Raw genomic sequence first — 19,136 nt, forward strand, 5'->3', positions numbered from 1 at the left:
ACAGTGAGATTTTGATTGGGGAATAACCCATAGTATCTATTTTTATAAAGGCTCTTGTCTTTGAAGTTCCCTCCTAAAACTGGCCCAAATATCGCTTGCCACCCGTTCTAAATTGGAACCACCATGTCCTGTTTAACGTAGTCACATTTTCGGTAATAGGTTCTAAAAAAAAACAGAAAGAAAGTACTTTGCGAAAGACGTTTTGTAGTTTACCAAGCAGAAGCCGGCCGAAGTTACGTTTCACCCCTAAGAGGTACTGCCATGGAAGAAGCAAAGCTTTACCCATGCGATGTTGTGTTGTCTGGCATAGGTTCCGCTTCACCTACGAAAGGTTGTGCTTTCTACCCAGCGTCATGTACGGCCAAAGAAGGGTAGTGTTATCTGACATGCGTGTTACTAGGAGAAACTACCTATGATCTACATCACACAAAGATGAATTATATAAATTACTCTCAACAGCCAGTAAACAGTTATTATAAATTAGTGAGCAAAAGAAAGTGAACACCGTTATTAATGATCGATAAAATGAAAGCAAATCATACAGTCATTATGGAACATTGTGAATGGACTTTCGACTGTGAAAAACACTCGCTGTCAATTTTGTACAAGACAGCGACGTCCAGCCTTTGCCAACTGTAACCGACGACGACGATGTTCCTGGGTCACCACGAGGTTCCTGGGTCACCACGATGTTCCTGGTTTCCACGCAGAGGGCGTCGAGTTCTGATAGCTGCTGCACGCAGACGTATCACGGTACGTCGACTAATGACATGTCCCAGAACCATTGCCGCAGTATCCGTTGCCGTGATGACCCGGTTGCGCAGATGAAGAGTACGCAGATGGCGGTCTTCCTATGGGGTCGTCACACGTAGTCCGCCTGATCGTGGCCCTGCCCCACCAGCCCCCATATATGGCCACCTAATCGATGCTGTGTTACACCAGATTGCAAAATCTCCCAGATGCACGTTTTGCCAATTTCGCAAATTCACGTGCTTCGACACAGCCGACACGCTGCGTTTGGGCGTGTTATTAATCAATGTGTGGGCGAACCGTTTCGGCCTAAAAGGATTATACTTTTTAACAACTTTGCCAAAAATTCAAAATAAAAAGTGTTCACTTTCTTTTGCTCATCAGGTTACTCTCCAAATGGGTATATCACGACAGAATCATGTATATCATGTGAAATTCAAAATAGAAAGGCCTTCACCTGTCTGTGACCCCTCGAACTCTCAAACCGTGACGACTGCCCAGCGCACTCTGTACGGAAATTCCTCTGCACGACTTGACCGGGAACACAGTCAATTCAGAAATACGACCAACCATTTCAAACCGCTGTAGTTTCTGCCATCTTGTGTAAGCACCAAATGCATATTTAGCAGCAGAGGCGACGGCCAGAGTTCCGAAAATATACGCCGGCTCGCTGATCTCATCTCCCAAAACCATCTTCACGTAACAGTCCTGTTGTGCCTCGCAGCAACTCCACGTGTGAGACTGATCGATAGGTATAGTCTGTGGACCCAATATACGTCATTGTTTTGTCTGTAAAACAGAACAAACACATTTCATGAGCAAAACAATTCCTTTCAATATGTGTACATATACATTTAATAAAATATATTGGTTATATTAAATCGATGTTCATTAACGTGTTCATGTGAACAGAGACCATACGATAGAGGGACGGCCCTCAAGCCAATGCGCGAAACCATCAGCGCTGCGGCTTGTACTGCGCAGCCTATCCGGAAGCTGACTGTAACGTGTGTTCACGTCAGTCATAGATTTCACGTATTTTCATTACAAAGGTAAGATGTAATATTTGTCATTTATTCTCGTGAACATGCTTATATTTGCAACAGTGCGTCTGAGGTTTATTTGCGATGTTAAAGCATATACATGTCTTTGTATTTGATGAATGCTGTCATGTGTGATCGTTGTTCTGTGAGGACAATGGCGACGGCGCAAAATCGGCGAAAGTCCCGATTTTGATTTTCAATAACGACTACTAATTCTCAATACCAGTCCTTAGTTACCGGGATGTAATAGAAGCAGATTAGCTAAAGTTTGGTTTAGTGGTATTTATAAGTCTGTGGAGGTCGCGTAATTCATTATTTTCACTCATGCAATACGACGAAGTATGAACGTTTTCTGAAATATTTACTTAATTTTCGCACGCTTTCACAATAACAGCACTAGTAGCATTTTAAAAATAAACCTGTGAACATTCACTGTGATTTCCTCTTTTGTTTGGTACGAAATATATATGGCTACGGTCGATATTTTATTTTTGATGGCTTTTTTACGTAAACCCACATTTGCATATTGTACTGCACATTTCACTTACCATGAAGCAAATGACACAACCTTCATTTTGTTTATTAATATGACACGAACATATATTTAATTCTTTCTACAAAAGTCTCATGCACTTATGGGTTGACAATAACTGTACATATTTTCATTTTTGTTCATTGTGATGAATATGGTTGCAGCCAATATCCATATTTATCATGAATTAATATATTTGTTCTCTTTTTATCATTATTCTTCTTAATGAAGTTTAATTATGAGTTAAATCACCTTATTCAACATTATATTTATATCATCACACCAATCATAGCATAAACATATTATTTTTTCTTGTAGATGCCCAGGAAAAAGAAGTTTCAATGAACAGTTCTTGGTGATTGCAGGTAAGTAATAATGGAAATAATATGTTCAAAATGATGTCTCTGTTAACTGAGGGCGCACACCAAAGTAGTCATTTTATTGAATGAAAACTTGTTGATAAAAAGTTGATAATTATTTATTGGTAGTTATTATTCTATTGGTGTTTGTATTGTCCTTTACCTGCAGAAAAAAAGTTTAAAATATCAAAGCGTTTTTATAATCAAGAATTAATATTGCTTCTTAATTTTTCTTTAATATCAAAATTGTGCATCTCCTTTTTTTCAGTTCAGTAGATGCACTGTGTGACAGAGCATGGAAGTCATTCTTCATTGACCTTACTGATGAACACACAGATACCCCATGCCGGCAAGAAGAGACAGATTCTGATGATTGTTCTGCCATAAATTTTGTGGTTTAGCAAAAACTGATGTGAATAAGTCTATGATGGCTGCTGACTTCTATACAGGTGTGCATACTCTAAATAAAATCTTCCTGTATGCACATCTGATGATATATGATCCAAACTACCTCTCTGTTGCTTGATAATGAGCTTCAGTGGCCAAACCCATTGAACACATGGTGTAACTTTATTGTCACAATAACAATGGAATAAATAAAGAAATTGACTATCCAAGTAACTTTTCTTTTCTTCAACTATAAAATCGTTTATTACATCGGAATCTCTACTGAGGGCTTTTGCAATTTGAATTTGATCATGACCAAGTATTGAATTTACAATATCATGTTTTAATATTTTTAAAAATTGGTATATTCTTTAGCGTTAGTCTCAATTTCAAACAATTGTTGGCATTCATATTTGTTTTTAATGAAAGAATATTACCTAAATGATTGCATTTAGCAATATATATATACATACGTACACATTTATTTATTTTGTTTTATAAAATACATTTTTTTATAAAATAAATAACATAACATCAGAATCACACCTGCACAGTTCCTGTCAGTTGCAATTCCGGTATACAATGTATTCGGAAAGGTATGTGATAATAAATTCTTCATAGTAAGTAACAAGATAAAATTGAGTTATGAACCCTATGAAAATGATTAAATGATTGTGAAGCGGGGATGCCCCACGACCTTTATGTCATGACAAGTTCAAGTTCTGAAGTCATTGTTTCATTCTCTCTCAATCTACTGTGAAAGAAACGGTGATATGGTCACAAAATCAGCTGTACGGGGTTAGTGTATGCAATGTTGTACATTGACGTTTGTGAAAATTGTCCTCGTGGCTTTAGTAGTTCTCAGTGGCTTCCCTTTGCCAAAAATCACCATAATGTGCATATACCTCCGTATGGCTCCGAAAACATCACTGTCAGCCCAAACTGGCATTCAAAAAACATTACTGTAACGTTCTTGGATAATGTTAAATCGTGTTTCGTTGGGACTATCAATTCATAAAATTATGCGAATTAATATGAAATTAAAATCAGAGAGTAATAGCGTCATTTAATGAACCACCAACCAGTGGCAACGGATACTTAAAAGAAAACTAGAGATACTTTTTTGATGATACGTTCATCGAATATCTGGGATATTGACAAGAGTACTGTTTCTTGACTGACCTAAAACGGCTCGGATTTCGCGAACGATACATATTTTCTGTGACGTTGTCAGTTGACATGTGCATGTGAAAGACAAGATAAAGATTACGATTATTATAATCAGTTTATTGGAACTGTTCATGTAATCTTTGACTGTCAATCGCAGCCGGTGAGATCCAGCTAAGGAATTAACCCCTGTCCGGATATAAGGCAATATTGTTTACGTGGATACCAGAGTGCTCATTTGCGAATGTCTACGCATCTGTTGCGCATGTGTACCGGTAACCGGAAGTTAGCAGCAGGGTGTCGACGTGTATCAGTTACATGCCAGACTGTAGCGCTGATGTTTAATGATAAACTGTTGGAGAGGGCCGTCCCTCTATTATATGGTCTCTGATGTCAAACTTCAGTATTGGTCCGTCCCAATATTGAACATTGCACATCATAAGTACAGAGGTTGTTATTGGTTTGTTTCGGCTCGCGGATGACAAGGCCAAAGCGGGACAGGCAGTTCCGGTGACAACGGCCTCAGATGAAGAGCTGGGCTTCTTCCTCAGAACACTATGGTAGTCGAAACGAAAGTCACTCAGGTTATATACATACTTAGTAAATCAATCATATTTGGGGTTTCACTTTCTCAGTAAAGTACAAATTCTAGTACTTTTTCGGTTGAGTCCCATCTTTGCAAGTTAAGTTAAGTTAACCTTTGCAAAAGTTGGTTCGTGGAAGGAGCCTTTGGTCTGAATTTAGTGCTGAGGTTTCGCGGTTCTTCCTCTCCTACCTCTTGTTCTTTAAACTGGCCCAGTAGCGAGCCTGTTGGGTGGTGTGGGACCAGACCTCGCGGTTTGCAGCAAGTGTTGACCACTGTCGGTGGTGGACGAGGCAGGCATCGAGGGACTTTTGCAGGAAGTACTTGTATCTCTTCCTTGGTGCCTTGAGATTCTGCCATACGGGCGATCTTAGCAAGACGAGAGTCCTCCATTTTGAAGATGTGTCCTGCCCAGCACAGCTGAGAATTCATCAACCTTGCACCCCTCTGCCTGCTTCAGAACTTCGACATTGGTGACGAAGTCACCCCAGTGGTTGTTGTGGATGGTGCCGATGGAAGCGCTCGAGAAGTCGCTTTTCGTGAAAGGCGACTAATGGGATCGGGTAGTCAGCTTCGTTGACTTGGTTGACACACGTCATCGGCGTGTTTTACAACTGTGTATATCCAACGGTCGTCCATTCTGCTTGGAATGGAGTGGAGGACGGAGGGGGTGGACTGTGGGCAGGAGGCTGCAGACTGGATGTGCTCTTTGTTGGGAAAGGAAGGACGGCGAGAAACACCCTGCTCTTCCTGGTGACAAGGTAGTAGGACTGGCGCGTGTAGCCTTACCGATCGCATGTCATGTCAACACCCAATCTGCGCCTTTAAAGTTTCAGCAAGGTCTAAGGCTTTTGATACCACTTTCACATATGAAATGCACTTCAGAGCGGGGTTAAATCCAAAACGACCACTCACACATGTAAACACGGTATTTACCTGCGATCATACACCACTGCGATGGGCGTAGTGCAATAGTTCATGCTCTCAAAACATCCGGCAGAGTTCTGCTTGATAACGCGAGTTCCCTGTGTCTAGACCTTGATGTTATTCACGGAATATTTGGGTAATAACTATTTTCTTACAGTCAGCCTACAGCGATTTTAGAGCGTATATGGTTCTGTAGGAGGAATCGCTGGACTTCCTTAACAGCAACCTCAGCAAGAAGGTGACTATGCGGAATTTCAGGCCCAACATCGTCGTCAGCACCAACGCAGCACCCTTCGATGAGGTATTAACATATGCATCAGAAAATGATCGAATGACTGATCCACGACGATCTATCACTCCATACTGGGAGACAGGGTAGCCTAGTGGTTAGAACGTTCGATTACCACGCCAAAGACCGGTTCAGTTCCCCATCTCGATATTCCTAAAGCGGCGTATCGCTAAAGTCACTCACTCACTATAACATCATGACAGTGTATGGTCAAGATACAATTGTTGGACGCACACGTAAAATATCACACTCCAATCATAAGTTTAAAGTCACACGGGGAACCTTATAAAATCACGGAAGCAGTCCTACATGTTCACTTGCCGACAAAACTTTACATTTCATATAATTTGCACAGCATATACGGCCATCTGCCATTATTATGTTGGCTCCGACCTGTCCATGTTTGGGATGTTCTAACAATGTGTGCCGATCCTATCCAAGTGGATGTGACAGCGACAGACATGTTGGAAATATTACCTGCACGTTTCGTTCTTTTCTAATTTAGTTCATATGCTGAACATTTTGTTTTAAATTCTGATGTTTGTTCCCAAGGCGTACAATGACAACAATCAATGGAGATTTGAGAGAGAGATCTAAAGACGTCGAACCATTGGCAACCCTAAAACGAAAAGAATGGTTTATACAGTCTTGGTCTGTTCTTATTAATGGAACCACCTGATCCATACAGTAGTGGAACGGAAAGGCTACCGCAGGTCAGACAGCTTGGTTCTACACCTCCAGGGAGGACGAAATGCACAATAATTTGTTGACGGGTTTAATAACGAAATAAGAGCATGAATGGGCAATATTGCGATATCAGTATTTATCAAGAAAACATCATACATGAAAATATATCTGTTTGAAGTGTAAGCACCGTATCACAATTTTCATTAAAACAGTACATATGCCGCATTCTCGTAAATCATGTGAGGTGATTAAAGTACCATCTTCAGCTGAATTAGTACCGGGAGGTATGGATGAGCGAGGCTGGTGGCTACACAACAGCGCCCATGATTGTACATGCGCTTGTCATGAAATTCACACAATATTGTTCGCACCTGTTACCCATTTTCCACAATTAAAATCACGAAATACTGTATCTTAACAACCATGGAGGACAGATTCATGTGTTCTGATCCTTATGAAAGTGAAAAAGGTCATTACTTTGACAATGACTATTACTGTAAGTGATGACAAAAAGTAGAAACTTCAAGAAACATGAAGTTTTGAGTTTTAATCACGTGATTGTAATCCGGGTTATGATTAAAAGTCATTTAGCACAGCTTTCACTTTCATAAGTATAACATTGTGCTGTCACAACTAACAATTAAAGGCACTGGGTCACACCAGTCTCTGAAAATATATAATACATTTCTCTCAATAATACTTACGATCAGCCCTCGGTGAAGCTACCATAGAATGTATTCCCGCCAAAATATCTATTTAGACTACAATATTAAATTAAATACTAATGCAACGCAGTATAAACTCGACTCTCGTGCCCTCTACCAGTCGCACATTTTAAGCTAACCCCGTGGAGTCCCTTGCAGCGCTCTTCAAGAATAACCCAAGCGCAACTTTTGATTGAAACCAGTTCGGCAAACACCAACACCACGTGCGACAGTTTTCAATGTATGGAGCAATTGTTTACATTCGTGTATGGCAAAAATTAAAGCTATGTCAAGTCAGTGAGCGAGCGAGTTGAGTTTTACGCCGCGCTTATCCCAGCTATATGGCGACGGTCTGTAAGTAATAGAGTCTGGACCAGACAACCATTTGACCAACAGCATGAGCATCGATCTGCGCAACTGGGAACCGATGACGTGTCAATCAAGTCAGCGAGCCTGACCACCCGAACTCGTTAGTCGCATTAACAGGTTAACATTATCAAATCTTCAAAGTGTCGCCATAACCTTAAAAATTAATTTAATGTGACCAACATCTGCTGGGCCATGCGCCTTCCCTAGACAGCTTCGTGTTGAACATGTAAAATATGAATGCAGAGAGAGGCTCTTAAGAAATGTCGCTGACCAGGATAAAACGTCACCTTGAGACCTTGAAATGAAGGTCAAGGTCACCAAACCTTATTGGGACCTTTCCTGTAGTGTGATGAACCTAGACACCAAACATGGAAAGAATCTAGTCAACGAGTCTTAAGATATTCCAATTCGTAGGTAACGACGGACGGCGTCTGACACTTTATGCCCCGCTTCGCCTGACATTGCAGGAATATTGCTAAAAGCGGCGTAAAACTAAACTGATGCAGTCGGAAAGAAACACCCAATTCCGTATTATCAATTTGTTCTGTTTTTTCATAAATGTTTCACTTTCTTAAAGCATATACTGGGTCGCCCACGTTGATTGTTCCTTCCACGTCGACCGCACAGTTGACACCGAAAATGGGAGACGCTCCGTATGCAGGGAAACATCGCAAACTGAAACAGTACAGGATCGTATTTACACATGGAGACTGTTGGTCTTTCCTCATGGAATAAACAACACCCCAGTGGAATAAAATTACTGAGCATGCCAATCACCGGCTAAGATCTATGCCCAGTGACCTTGACCTATGCTGTAAATTGATAACGAGTGTAATTATATTCGTATTACTGTTACTTTTAAAAACACAATTGAAGGGGTAAATTTAAAGTCACAATATCACACCACACTTCTCTAACAATGATGCATTTTTCTCAATACTACTATCAGCCCTTAGGGAATTCATCATATTCTTTATTCCAACCAAAATTACGTATTTACATTACAAAATGAAATATAAAAAAGTTTGAACGCATTAATGCAACGTTGCATTAAATCGCCTCTCGCGCCCTCTGCCGCCCGAGCATTATTTCAAGTGAACCCCATAGAGGTATGTCCCTTGGAGCACTATTTAGGAATATCCTACGCTCAGCTTGTGATCGAAAACCAGTTCGGTAAACATCGACATTGCAGAGTGCGACAGTTTTCGATGCAAATGTTTATATTCCATACATGGCAAGTGGAAGCTATTCGCCTTGACGTTTCAGCTATCCATTTCAGTCCTAACGGATAAGTATTTTATTGCATCAACAGGGAGCTAAAATTGGTCCATATGCCCCAATAGCTATACTTTTGGCCAAAATACTGTCGAAAATATGTGACATTGTGCCTTGATGACCTGCCAGTAATACAACACAGAATATTTACAGAAATAACAGCTACTGTTCTGCTCACGCCACCGACATCTCGCATATACATCGGGAACAAACACATACGTATAACACAATCACAACATGTCTTAGATACACATGCTAGTCGCGAACCTCATTTAAGATGATAATCAGATATTTGGTGCTTGTAAAATCCGACCGCTTAATTTACTCTTACCGTTTTAGAGTTGCCAGTGGTTCACCGTCTTTAGATTTCTCTCCCAAGTCTCCATTTACTGTCGTCATTATACACCTTGGGAACAAAGACCAGAATTTAAAACAAAAAGTTCAAGATCTGTACAAGATTAGAAAAGTAGTGCACGAGAAGTTACTACACCCAACATGGGTGTCGCTGTCACTCGGATAGGATCGGCACACCAGGAATAGTATTTTCATTCAGATGGATTCAGCTGGACATACCTCGTACATGGGTCCAACATCCTCATGTAAGCTTTGTCCCCAATCCTGATTTCTTGCCAGTTGTCCTGAACAGAGAGGGGCATCGTGATTATATTGTTAGAACATCCTAAACACGGACGTATCAAGTTGGTTCATTTGTTGTTTTACGCCGCACTCAGCAATATTCCAGCTATATGGCTGAGGTCTGTAAATAATCGAGTCTGGACCAGACAATCCTGTGATCATTGATCTACGTCATTGGGATGCGATAATGTTTCAGTGGGTCTGACCATGTGATCCCGTTAGTCGCTCTTTTGACAAGAATGGACGAGTGACAATCAACATTATATTGTCGAGTGAAGGTATATTCCGTGCCAGTTGTGAAACAAGGCTTCGTGGGCGGGTGAACTTGTAGGACTGCTTCCATGAATGGATAAAGTTTACCGTGTAATTTCAAAATTAGAATTTATAGGAGTGTGGTATGCGTCCAACAATTGTATAATGGCGACACAGTGTCACGATGTTATGTTAAAGTGAGTGAGTGACTTTAGTTTTACGCCACGTTTAGCAACATCGAGATGGGGAATCGAACCCGAGTCTCTGGCGTGACAATCGAACACTTAACCACTAGGCTACCCTGTCTCCCAGTATTGAATGATAGATCGTCGCGGATCCGTCGTTCGATCATTTTCGGATGCATATGTTAATACCTCATCGAAGGGTGCTGCGTTGGTGCTGACGACGATGTTGGGCCTGAAATTCCGCATAGTCACCTTCTTGCTGAGGTTGCTGTTAAGGAAGTCCAGAGATTCCTCCGACAGAAGTAAATACGCTCCGAAATCGCTGTAGGCTGACTGTAATAAAACTTAGTTCTTACCCAAATATACCGATAATGACACCAAGGTCTAGACAGAGAGAGCTCACCTCATCAAACATTTCTGTTGTGAGAGTACTGGACCACCTATCGTAGTGGTGTATGATCGCAGGTAAATACATTTCAAGTATGTGTCTGATGAAAGTGGTATGAAAGAATCAAAAGCCTGAGACGTTTCATACCTTGTTGAAATTTTATATGGCTTAGATTGACATGGAATCGATGAGGCTAAACGTGCCAGCCCAGTTACCTGGTCGCCGAGAAGGGCAGGGTTTCCCCAAGGTTTTATCTCATCGCTGGCCTCCCTCTTGTGCAGTCCCGGAGCCGAGAACAGTACCCGGAGTCCATCCATTCCCAAGAAAGAGGATATCCAGTCTGCAGCCTCCTGCCCACAGTCCAGTCCTTCTGTCCTCCACTCCCACACACTGCAAGCAAAATGGACGAGAGCCGAGTAGTCATGTATGTGTGAAGTTAGGTTGGTTTGTTGCTTAAAACCGCAATAGAAATAACCCAGTTGTATGGCGGCGGCCAGTCAAAACATTGATAACACAACGGTCTATTCTTCTGCTGACTGAGTTCCGTCCTGTTGCGCAACTTAGTACAATAACCAGTCGAGTATTATCACACCTACTCATTAAACTGAATATATAAATGTTGTTCAGTATCATTTGATAATCTAATCACTTGTATAGTCTGGTTCATAATTATTGAGAATTTTTCTTCTTACTTTGAGCTATCCTAACACCTCAACTGATTCACTGATACTTAAAACTAAGTAATGGTATAAGGGAGGTAACTCATCTTAGCCTACTGAGTATAGTACAATTAGGGTTACCTCCCCTGAATTTGTAGCAGACGTCATTTTCCTCAGTACTGTCAACAATGTCTGCTGAAGATAAAAGAAGGTTGATTTTTGAGTTGTGTAATCAAGGAATTGATGATGTAAATACATTGGTAGGGAGAACAGGAACTCCTCTTTCTACTGTGTATAGGATTAGGAAGACTTTTAAAGAGGGAAAGGATTTTGGGCACCAGAAAGGAGCAGCGAGACCCAGAAAATTGGACTTCTCAGATCGCGTCCGGCTGGGAATTTTAGCGACTAAAAAGCAAAGGGCAAGCATCTCCAACATCAGGTATGAAATGATAGATAGGGGATCAACAGTTGTATCAAAATCTACAGTTAGAAGAAATTTGATTGATCTTGGATGGGAGAAAAAGACTGGAATTCCTTCTCCTCTCATGAAACAAGAACATAAAGACAGGCGTGTTGAGTGGTGTTTGGCACATGAAAACTTTGACTGGGAAAATGTGATTTTTACTGATGAAAGCTCAATATGGGTATATCCCAATAATGTGAAAATATGGACAAAGTCTGCGTCAGCACCGTTGTATCGACGACCTAAATACAGCCCAAAGTTTCATGTATGGGGAGGGATATCCTTATTAGGAACGACCCCGCTGTGTGTGTTTGAGGGAAATCTGACAAGTCAACGCTACACTAACATATTAGATAATTTTCTCCTTCCAAGTGCACATGTGTTTTATGGAAATGACTGGATTTTGCAGCAAGATAATGATCCTAAACACACCGCAAAACATGCCAAGCAGTGGTTTCAGGAGAAAAATGTGACTGCATTACCATTTCCTGCATATAGTCCTGACTTAAATCCCATTGAGAACATTTGGGGGATGATGAAGGAATGTGTGAATCAAAAGGGGTTGACAAAAATTGAAGACATGAAGAGAGAAGTGGTCCGATACTGGGACAGCATAACTCACGAGACACTAACCTCTCTGATAGGAAGTATGCCTACCCGTCTTAGACTGTGCCGTGAAGCTCAAGGAGACTTGATAAAATATTAAATTGTTACCTACACAACATGAAAAGGTCAGTTCACTTTCACAATACATTCAATTTTATCTGATTTGTTCTCGTTTAATAATATGAAATGCTTTAGCTATTCTCAATAATTTTGAACCATACTGTATATTGCAACGATACGGTCCTTCTAATCCTTACAAACACGTCGTCCAGCGTGCTCTGTCGTACAACGTGCTCTCTCAAATGGAAATCTGAAAGTCGTCGAAATCTCAAAATGAGGCTCGACAGCTAAAACAGTTTGGCGGGCAGGTACGGACTTGATACTATATCTCATTGTACGTTACAGAAAATACACTTAATAAGCGCAAAGAACACATAACAGGTGTAAGCAGTGAGCCACATTAATTGTGAATCCTGGCACGATCTCTTCAAACAATGACAATCTGTGACGAGTTAGTTGCTGCCAAAACCTGGACATAAAATATAGAAGTATGAAACACGTTTTTGAATCTTAACATTAAAACTTATTGGTAATTTAAAATATTATTTTATTATGAAACAAGAAATTGGAATTTAGTCAAACCATAGTTGTTTGTAGCGTATCTTTTTATTTTCAGACGAGAAAATTCGGATCGGCTGAAAAAGAGGTCAATGTCTGAATTGGTTAATGAGACGCGTGTTTCGAGTTGGTGATAATAATCGAGACCAGACAATCTAGTGATCAACACCATGAACATCCATCTACGTAATCGGGATACGATAGCGTGTGTTAACCCAGTTAGCGAGTCTGACTACCCTACCCTGTTCGTGGTTTTTCACGAAAAGCATGGGTTGATAAATACCAATTCTAACTCTTCACGGGTATTAAGTTAGGAACTCCAATGTGAACACAAAACAGCTAAAGTCAAGAATCTTACTCCATCCTAACTAATGCACATATACTTTTACACACATTCATTTCTCCATACCGACATTTCTTCACCTGGGACGTGACAACCGTGGGGTGGATGGGTAGTTTCAGTGTTGGCATCCCTGGTCCGTCAATATACACCTGGTCGCCATGGAAACTGACTTTCAGCAACGACATCTTCGGGACCTGCCTTTGAGAGAGGAAGTCGCCATTCGGCCTGGTTACCATCCAGTGCCTGCAAACAGATGATACTGCATGATGAGTGAGTGAGTTTAGTGTTACGCAGCACTCAGCAATATTCCCGCTGTATGGTGGCTATATGTAAATACAGTGGAAACCGCCAAAGTTAAAACCGCTTAAGTAAACATATCGGATAAGTAAACACTATTCTTTGGTTCCGGCAAACTTCTTCATCAATCACTATTTGAGTCCTGTTAACTAAAATTGGATAAGTAAACAATACCGCTTAAGTAAACGTTTTTACATGGTCCCTGGAAGTAAATTACTGACCAAACAAGACCTGATAACTAAATTAGCGATTACCACATAATCCGACATGAGGGACATGTGTCAGTCACCAGGTAAATGAGCATCCACTTACAGCTTTCACTGGCATAAGCAGTTTACAATACACTGACAACTGGAGGCCAGCCCTGATGAGTTGTTCATTGTTATATGTAGCTTGGGAGTATCAGTGAGTAGACTGGTGCAATAAAACATGTTATATTACGTACAAATCTTGTCCGTTACTCTGTCATTTGCAGATATGGATGAGTTTGGATAAGTAAAAAACCTGATACGTAAATAATCTGACGAGTCCCTTGAAAGTTTACTTATCAGGTTTCCACTGTAATCCAATCTAGACCAAATAATCCAGTGATCAACAGCATGAGCATCGATCTGCGAAATCGGGAACCGACGACAAGTCAGCGAGTCTGTCCACCCGATCCCGTTAGTCGCCTCTTATGACAGGCATAGTCGCCTTTTGTGGCAAGCATGGGGTGCTGAAGGCCGATTCTACCCCTGACATTCACGGGGCAATGCATGATGAACATACGCGTGAGTGGGTTGAACTTTACGCACTATGTCGGCGGTCTGTAAATTATTGAGTCTGGTCTAGACAATCCAATGATCAACAGCATGAGCGTCGGTTTCGAAACTGGAATACGAAGACGTGTCAGCCAGCCTGGCCACCCGATCCCATTAGTCACATCTTACGATGAAGGGACGAAATGAAGCTTGAGTGAAACTCTTGCCGCTAATTTCAAAAAACGTTAAGAAATCATTGTATATATTACTGTACAGTAACTTTGCTTTAACGCTGCAGGGAATAGTACTTCACATTAAGCAAGAATTGAAATGGGGCGTCTAGGGGCTGCTCGAGCTGAATCGGCCATGATTATAGACAGAGAATTTACCGCTGGTATAAGCTGCGAAAGCTGAGACAAGAAAGAGTAGGGAAATATTGTGCTTTGTACTCGGCTCTAATTTTGAAGCTACACGATAAACCTTATGCATTCGCCGACAAAGTTTTACATTTCAATGCACGGAATGCTTTGAAATTTTGAATGCCTGTGTAACGGGACAACTATCTTAGTTTCATCAGCGAACACGCGTCCGATTCTCAGTCACTATATAATTATGAGTGGGTGAGTGAGTCTGGTTTTACGCCGCTTTTAGCAATATTCTAGCACATGCACCAGAAAAGGCCTTCACACATTGCATCCATGTGGGGAATCGAACCCGGGTCTTCAGCGTGACGAGCGAACGCTTTAACCATTAGGCTACCCCATAGGCCTATATAAAGATAAAATGAACTAGATCAGTTGCTTTCTGGCAGAAAAAAGACCAGCTGTGACTATCTATTCTAATCGACAACAGCAGGTGACATGGCATCTATCATCCATGATAGGGAACCAGGTCAGGTTGATGAAATATACGTGAAATAACGCCCTCTACAAAACTAGGTCGCTGACAGAAATGTAGATGGAATGGGACACGATGCAAACATTAAGAAAAAGCCATCAGCACACTAAGCTCCTGGACAAAACGAGATATTGGTATTGAATAATTCCATGATACATTTGCGGAAAATGCGTTTACCAATGCGTCTTTAAATGTGTACAGCATATGAAAACATCCGCTTTAGTGTCAGGTATTATGTGTATAACAGTTCATCGTGTGGCTAGTGAGTACAAGCAACAGTCAGATTCTGATCGGAGAATATACCATTGTTTCGATTTTTGAAAGGCTATTTATCTTTGAAGTTACCTCCTAAGACAGGTACATATATCGATTGTTACCCATTCTAAATCGGAACCTCCATGGCGTTTTTAATGTAGTCGCGTTATGGGTAGTAAGTCCCCTAAAGGAAAGTATTTTACGAAAGTCTGTTTGTGGTTTAGTCGACAGAGGGTGAAGTTACGTTCAAAGGTCACGTTTCACCCTTGGTAGGTACCGTTTTAGAAGAAGCAACGTTCTACCCATGAGGAGTTGTGTTATGTCTGCAGGTCACAAGGAAGGCAATGCGAGGAACACAACGTTTCGGCGTACAATATATATCCTTGCTCCCACACTAGTGGAATGACTGGTATTAGGCTCATAATATATGCATGTACATGTATAATGAGAGAAGAAATAGGGGGTCACATGAACGCACAAGTGTTCCTTTATTTTTTCCAGATTTCTTCATAAGCTATGGGATCCAAAGCTTGTGAAGAAACCTGATTACAAAAAAGGAATACTTGTGTTTTCATTTCCCTCAGTATATATGTACATGTAAAACAACAAAAATAATAAGACAATAAAGATAGGGCTAAACAATGGAAACCAGCACTTAACTAGCGTTAGTGTGTGATTGGTAGGGGTGATTATTGACGGGGAAACAAATATTGCGATAGACAGACTATTGTAACATACTATTGCGATAGACAGACTCTTGCAACATGCTATTGCGATAGATAGACTGTTGTAACATACTATTGCGATAGATAGATTGTTGTAACATACTATTGCGATAGATAGATTGTTGTAAGATACTATTGCGATAGATAGACTATTGTAACATACTATTGCGATAGACAGACTATTGTAACATACTATTGCGATAGATAGATTGTTGTAACATACTATTGCGATAGATAGATTGTTGTAACATACTATTGCGATAGATAGACTATTGTAACATACTATTGCGATAGACAGACTATTGTAACATACTATTGCGATAGATACAATGTTGTAACATACTATTGCGATAGACAGACTATTCTAACATACTATTGCGATAGATAGACTATTGTAACATACTATTGCGATAGATAGACTATTGTAACATACTATTGCGATAGATAGATTGTTGTAACATACTATTGCGATAGACAGACTATTGTAACATACTATAGCGATAGATAGACTATTGTAACATACTACTGCGATAGACAGACTATTGTAACATACTATTGCGATAGACAGACTATTGTAACATACTATTGCGACCAAATAAATACTATCGATCGATCAAACATACTGCCGATGCATCGATATTTTTTTCTTTTTTCGTTTCTGTCATCGATAAATTGCTATCGGAGACTCAACAAATACAGACCATCGGTCGTTCGATGCATCGATACAGCCGTAGTGATTGATAAGGAACAAGTGGAAGCCTGCACTTGACGTGTAATTAGCGCTGAATGGACGAACCAGTTTAAAGTGTTGATAGATCATGAACAATGCACTGCTGGAGGTCGGGAATAAATTACAGGGAACAGACAAAGGGCAAATGGGAGGTAGAGAGTAATAGCAATTGTAGATAATAGAGATTGACATATTGAGGCCAGAACAAATGGAAGCCAGAACAGGTCACTTGAACCAACGAGGGGTCGTGCTCTCTATTCAACGTCATGTACCAAAGAACTACTGTCATGTGCTTAGTCTCTGAATATATACAATTTTGATAGTAACAAACCAACCCATATAACCCATATGTTACCAGCATTCCGACATAGCGGCAGGTAAGATCGCTTGGCAATAATTTCCTTTGAATTAGCAGTCTTCCACCTGTATACAATCAAAGGTAATTAGCACACGGATAAACATTGATGGTGCAAATTCATTGAATGCACTGAATTTGCGGATTAATGTCTATGTTTGGAAGAATAAGCATTTTTAAAATCGCGCGAGGATGTCGATAACTCAAAAGCTGGATGTCGGTTGAGTGCTTTCAATGTATTGCACCATCAAGGTGTATCCATGTGCTAAATAATTGTATACACGTGGAAGAAATAATCGCCAGGCGATCTTACCTGCCGCCATGTTGGGATATTGGTAACACACGTTACGAACATCACCTTAGGTACAGAGACCAGCGCTTCAGAACCTGAGGAAATCGCGACTTGCTTCATTTAAGGCTTTAGCATTGCAGAGAGGGCTAGGCAGTAGGGAAAATAATCTGGTTCATTGAACGTTAGACAAACTATTTGACAAAGGTCATGTCTTTTATCAGTCACTTTGTGTAAGTGTAATCTTCTCCATTCCGGTTAATATCTATGCACGGTTCATAGGGATAATCAACACAACTGGTAATGTGCTGATGTAACTGTGTATGACTTATGCTTGTAACTTGTGACGTTCAGATCGAGAGATCCATCACTATCATCACTGTCCTGTATATATAATTTGGAAGGGAAGCTTCATACTATCAACCTCTGGTCAAAGAGAGATTACATAAAGATGATGCAAGGGGAGATAATCATAACAGACGTGTGACATATCAAGAGAAACATGGGAACTGATTGGGCTGGAAATATATAATACCTTTAAAAAAGCTTTTCGAAGACGCTGAACAGAACATTTCGTAAAAACAACACAGTTTCCATGCTCATACTTATATGCTACTGTCATTCTAGTAACTGAGGCACACGCGTGCACATTAAAAGCGAGTAAACAGAGATGCGATATTTGATTTACATCAGCAGAAAATACATTATGAGTTACCATGACTACTCATGTTATACTCTTCGAACGGATATATTACGAGAGAATCGGGCAATTCATGTGAAATTTAATAAAAAGGCCTTCACCTGTCTGTGACCCCTTGAACTCTCAACCCGAGACGACTGCCCAGCGCACTCTGTACGGAAATTCCTCCGCACGACTTGACTGGGAACACAGTTAATGCAGAAACACGACCCACCAATTCAAACCGTTGTAGTTTCTGCCATCTTGTGTAAGCACCAAATGCATATTTAGCAGCAGAGGCGACGGCCAGTGTTCCCAGAATATACGCCGACCCGCTGATCTCATCTCCCGAAACCATCTTCACGTTACAGTCCCGTTATGCTTTTAAACAACTCCACGTGCAAGGCGGGTCGATAGCTAGCATACAGTCTGGCCAGATCGAGCGGGCTCGGCAAATTTTTGAGCTTACAAGGAAACTGGGTGTGCATCAACTGTGCGGGCTAGTCACGTGGTGTTATTGACGGTGACTGGCAATCTAGGTATTGGGGGATTGGGGTCAGGCTGAGCGAAGGCTGTTGTAATGTTGTGAAATACGCCATTCAAAAAAAGTAGGCCATATTCCATTTTGATAAAATACCACTGGTCAGTGTCAATGCTTATGAGAAAAAGTACTATAAAGAGCTGGCCCCGATTTCTCGAAACAAACTTAAGTCTGAGTTTTGACTTAAGTTCAAGTTTTTGCTCAAATATGAGAAAATGCAGGAACATTTGTCTGAATGAGACTCACATTCTCATGGGAATGTGAGGCAGACTAGAGGTCTGTGAGACAGATAATCTCTAGAGTTGTGAGACAGACTGACTACGATTGGTTGTTTCACAATTGATGATTTTGACATTTCAGACTTTCAAACTCGAGTTTGACAACGTGTTGTCAGACTTTAGTTTGC

The 19,136-nt window shown here is 40.7% G+C and overlaps 1 protein-coding gene across 1 annotated transcript in view; it reads right to left on the minus strand.

Annotated features, from left to right (window-relative positions):
* Positions 1–18,684, minus strand: part of LOC137295154 (uncharacterized) — a 30,093-nt gene extending 11,409 nt beyond the window's left edge. The window contains exons 1-9 of the mRNA XM_067826475.1: positions 18,312–18,684; positions 13,289–13,465; positions 10,749–10,923; positions 10,335–10,478; positions 9,646–9,710; positions 9,404–9,478; positions 8,364–8,472; positions 5,014–5,241; positions 1,208–1,509 (exon numbers count right to left, since the gene is read on the minus strand). Of these exons, the coding sequence (XP_067682576.1) occupies positions 1,208–1,509; positions 5,014–5,241; positions 8,364–8,472; positions 9,404–9,478; positions 9,646–9,710; positions 10,335–10,478; positions 10,749–10,923; positions 13,289–13,465; positions 18,312–18,547 (1,511 nt within the window). The 5' untranslated portion in view covers positions 18,548–18,684. The remainder of the gene's footprint in view (positions 1–1,207; positions 1,510–5,013; positions 5,242–8,363; positions 8,473–9,403; positions 9,479–9,645; positions 9,711–10,334; positions 10,479–10,748; positions 10,924–13,288; positions 13,466–18,311) is intronic.
* Between the last annotated feature and the right edge of the window lie 452 nt (positions 18,685–19,136).

This window comes from Haliotis asinina, chromosome 8 (assembly GCF_037392515.1).
Source record: "Haliotis asinina isolate JCU_RB_2024 chromosome 8, JCU_Hal_asi_v2, whole genome shotgun sequence".
Lineage (NCBI taxonomy): Eukaryota > Metazoa > Mollusca > Gastropoda > Lepetellida > Haliotidae > Haliotis > Haliotis asinina.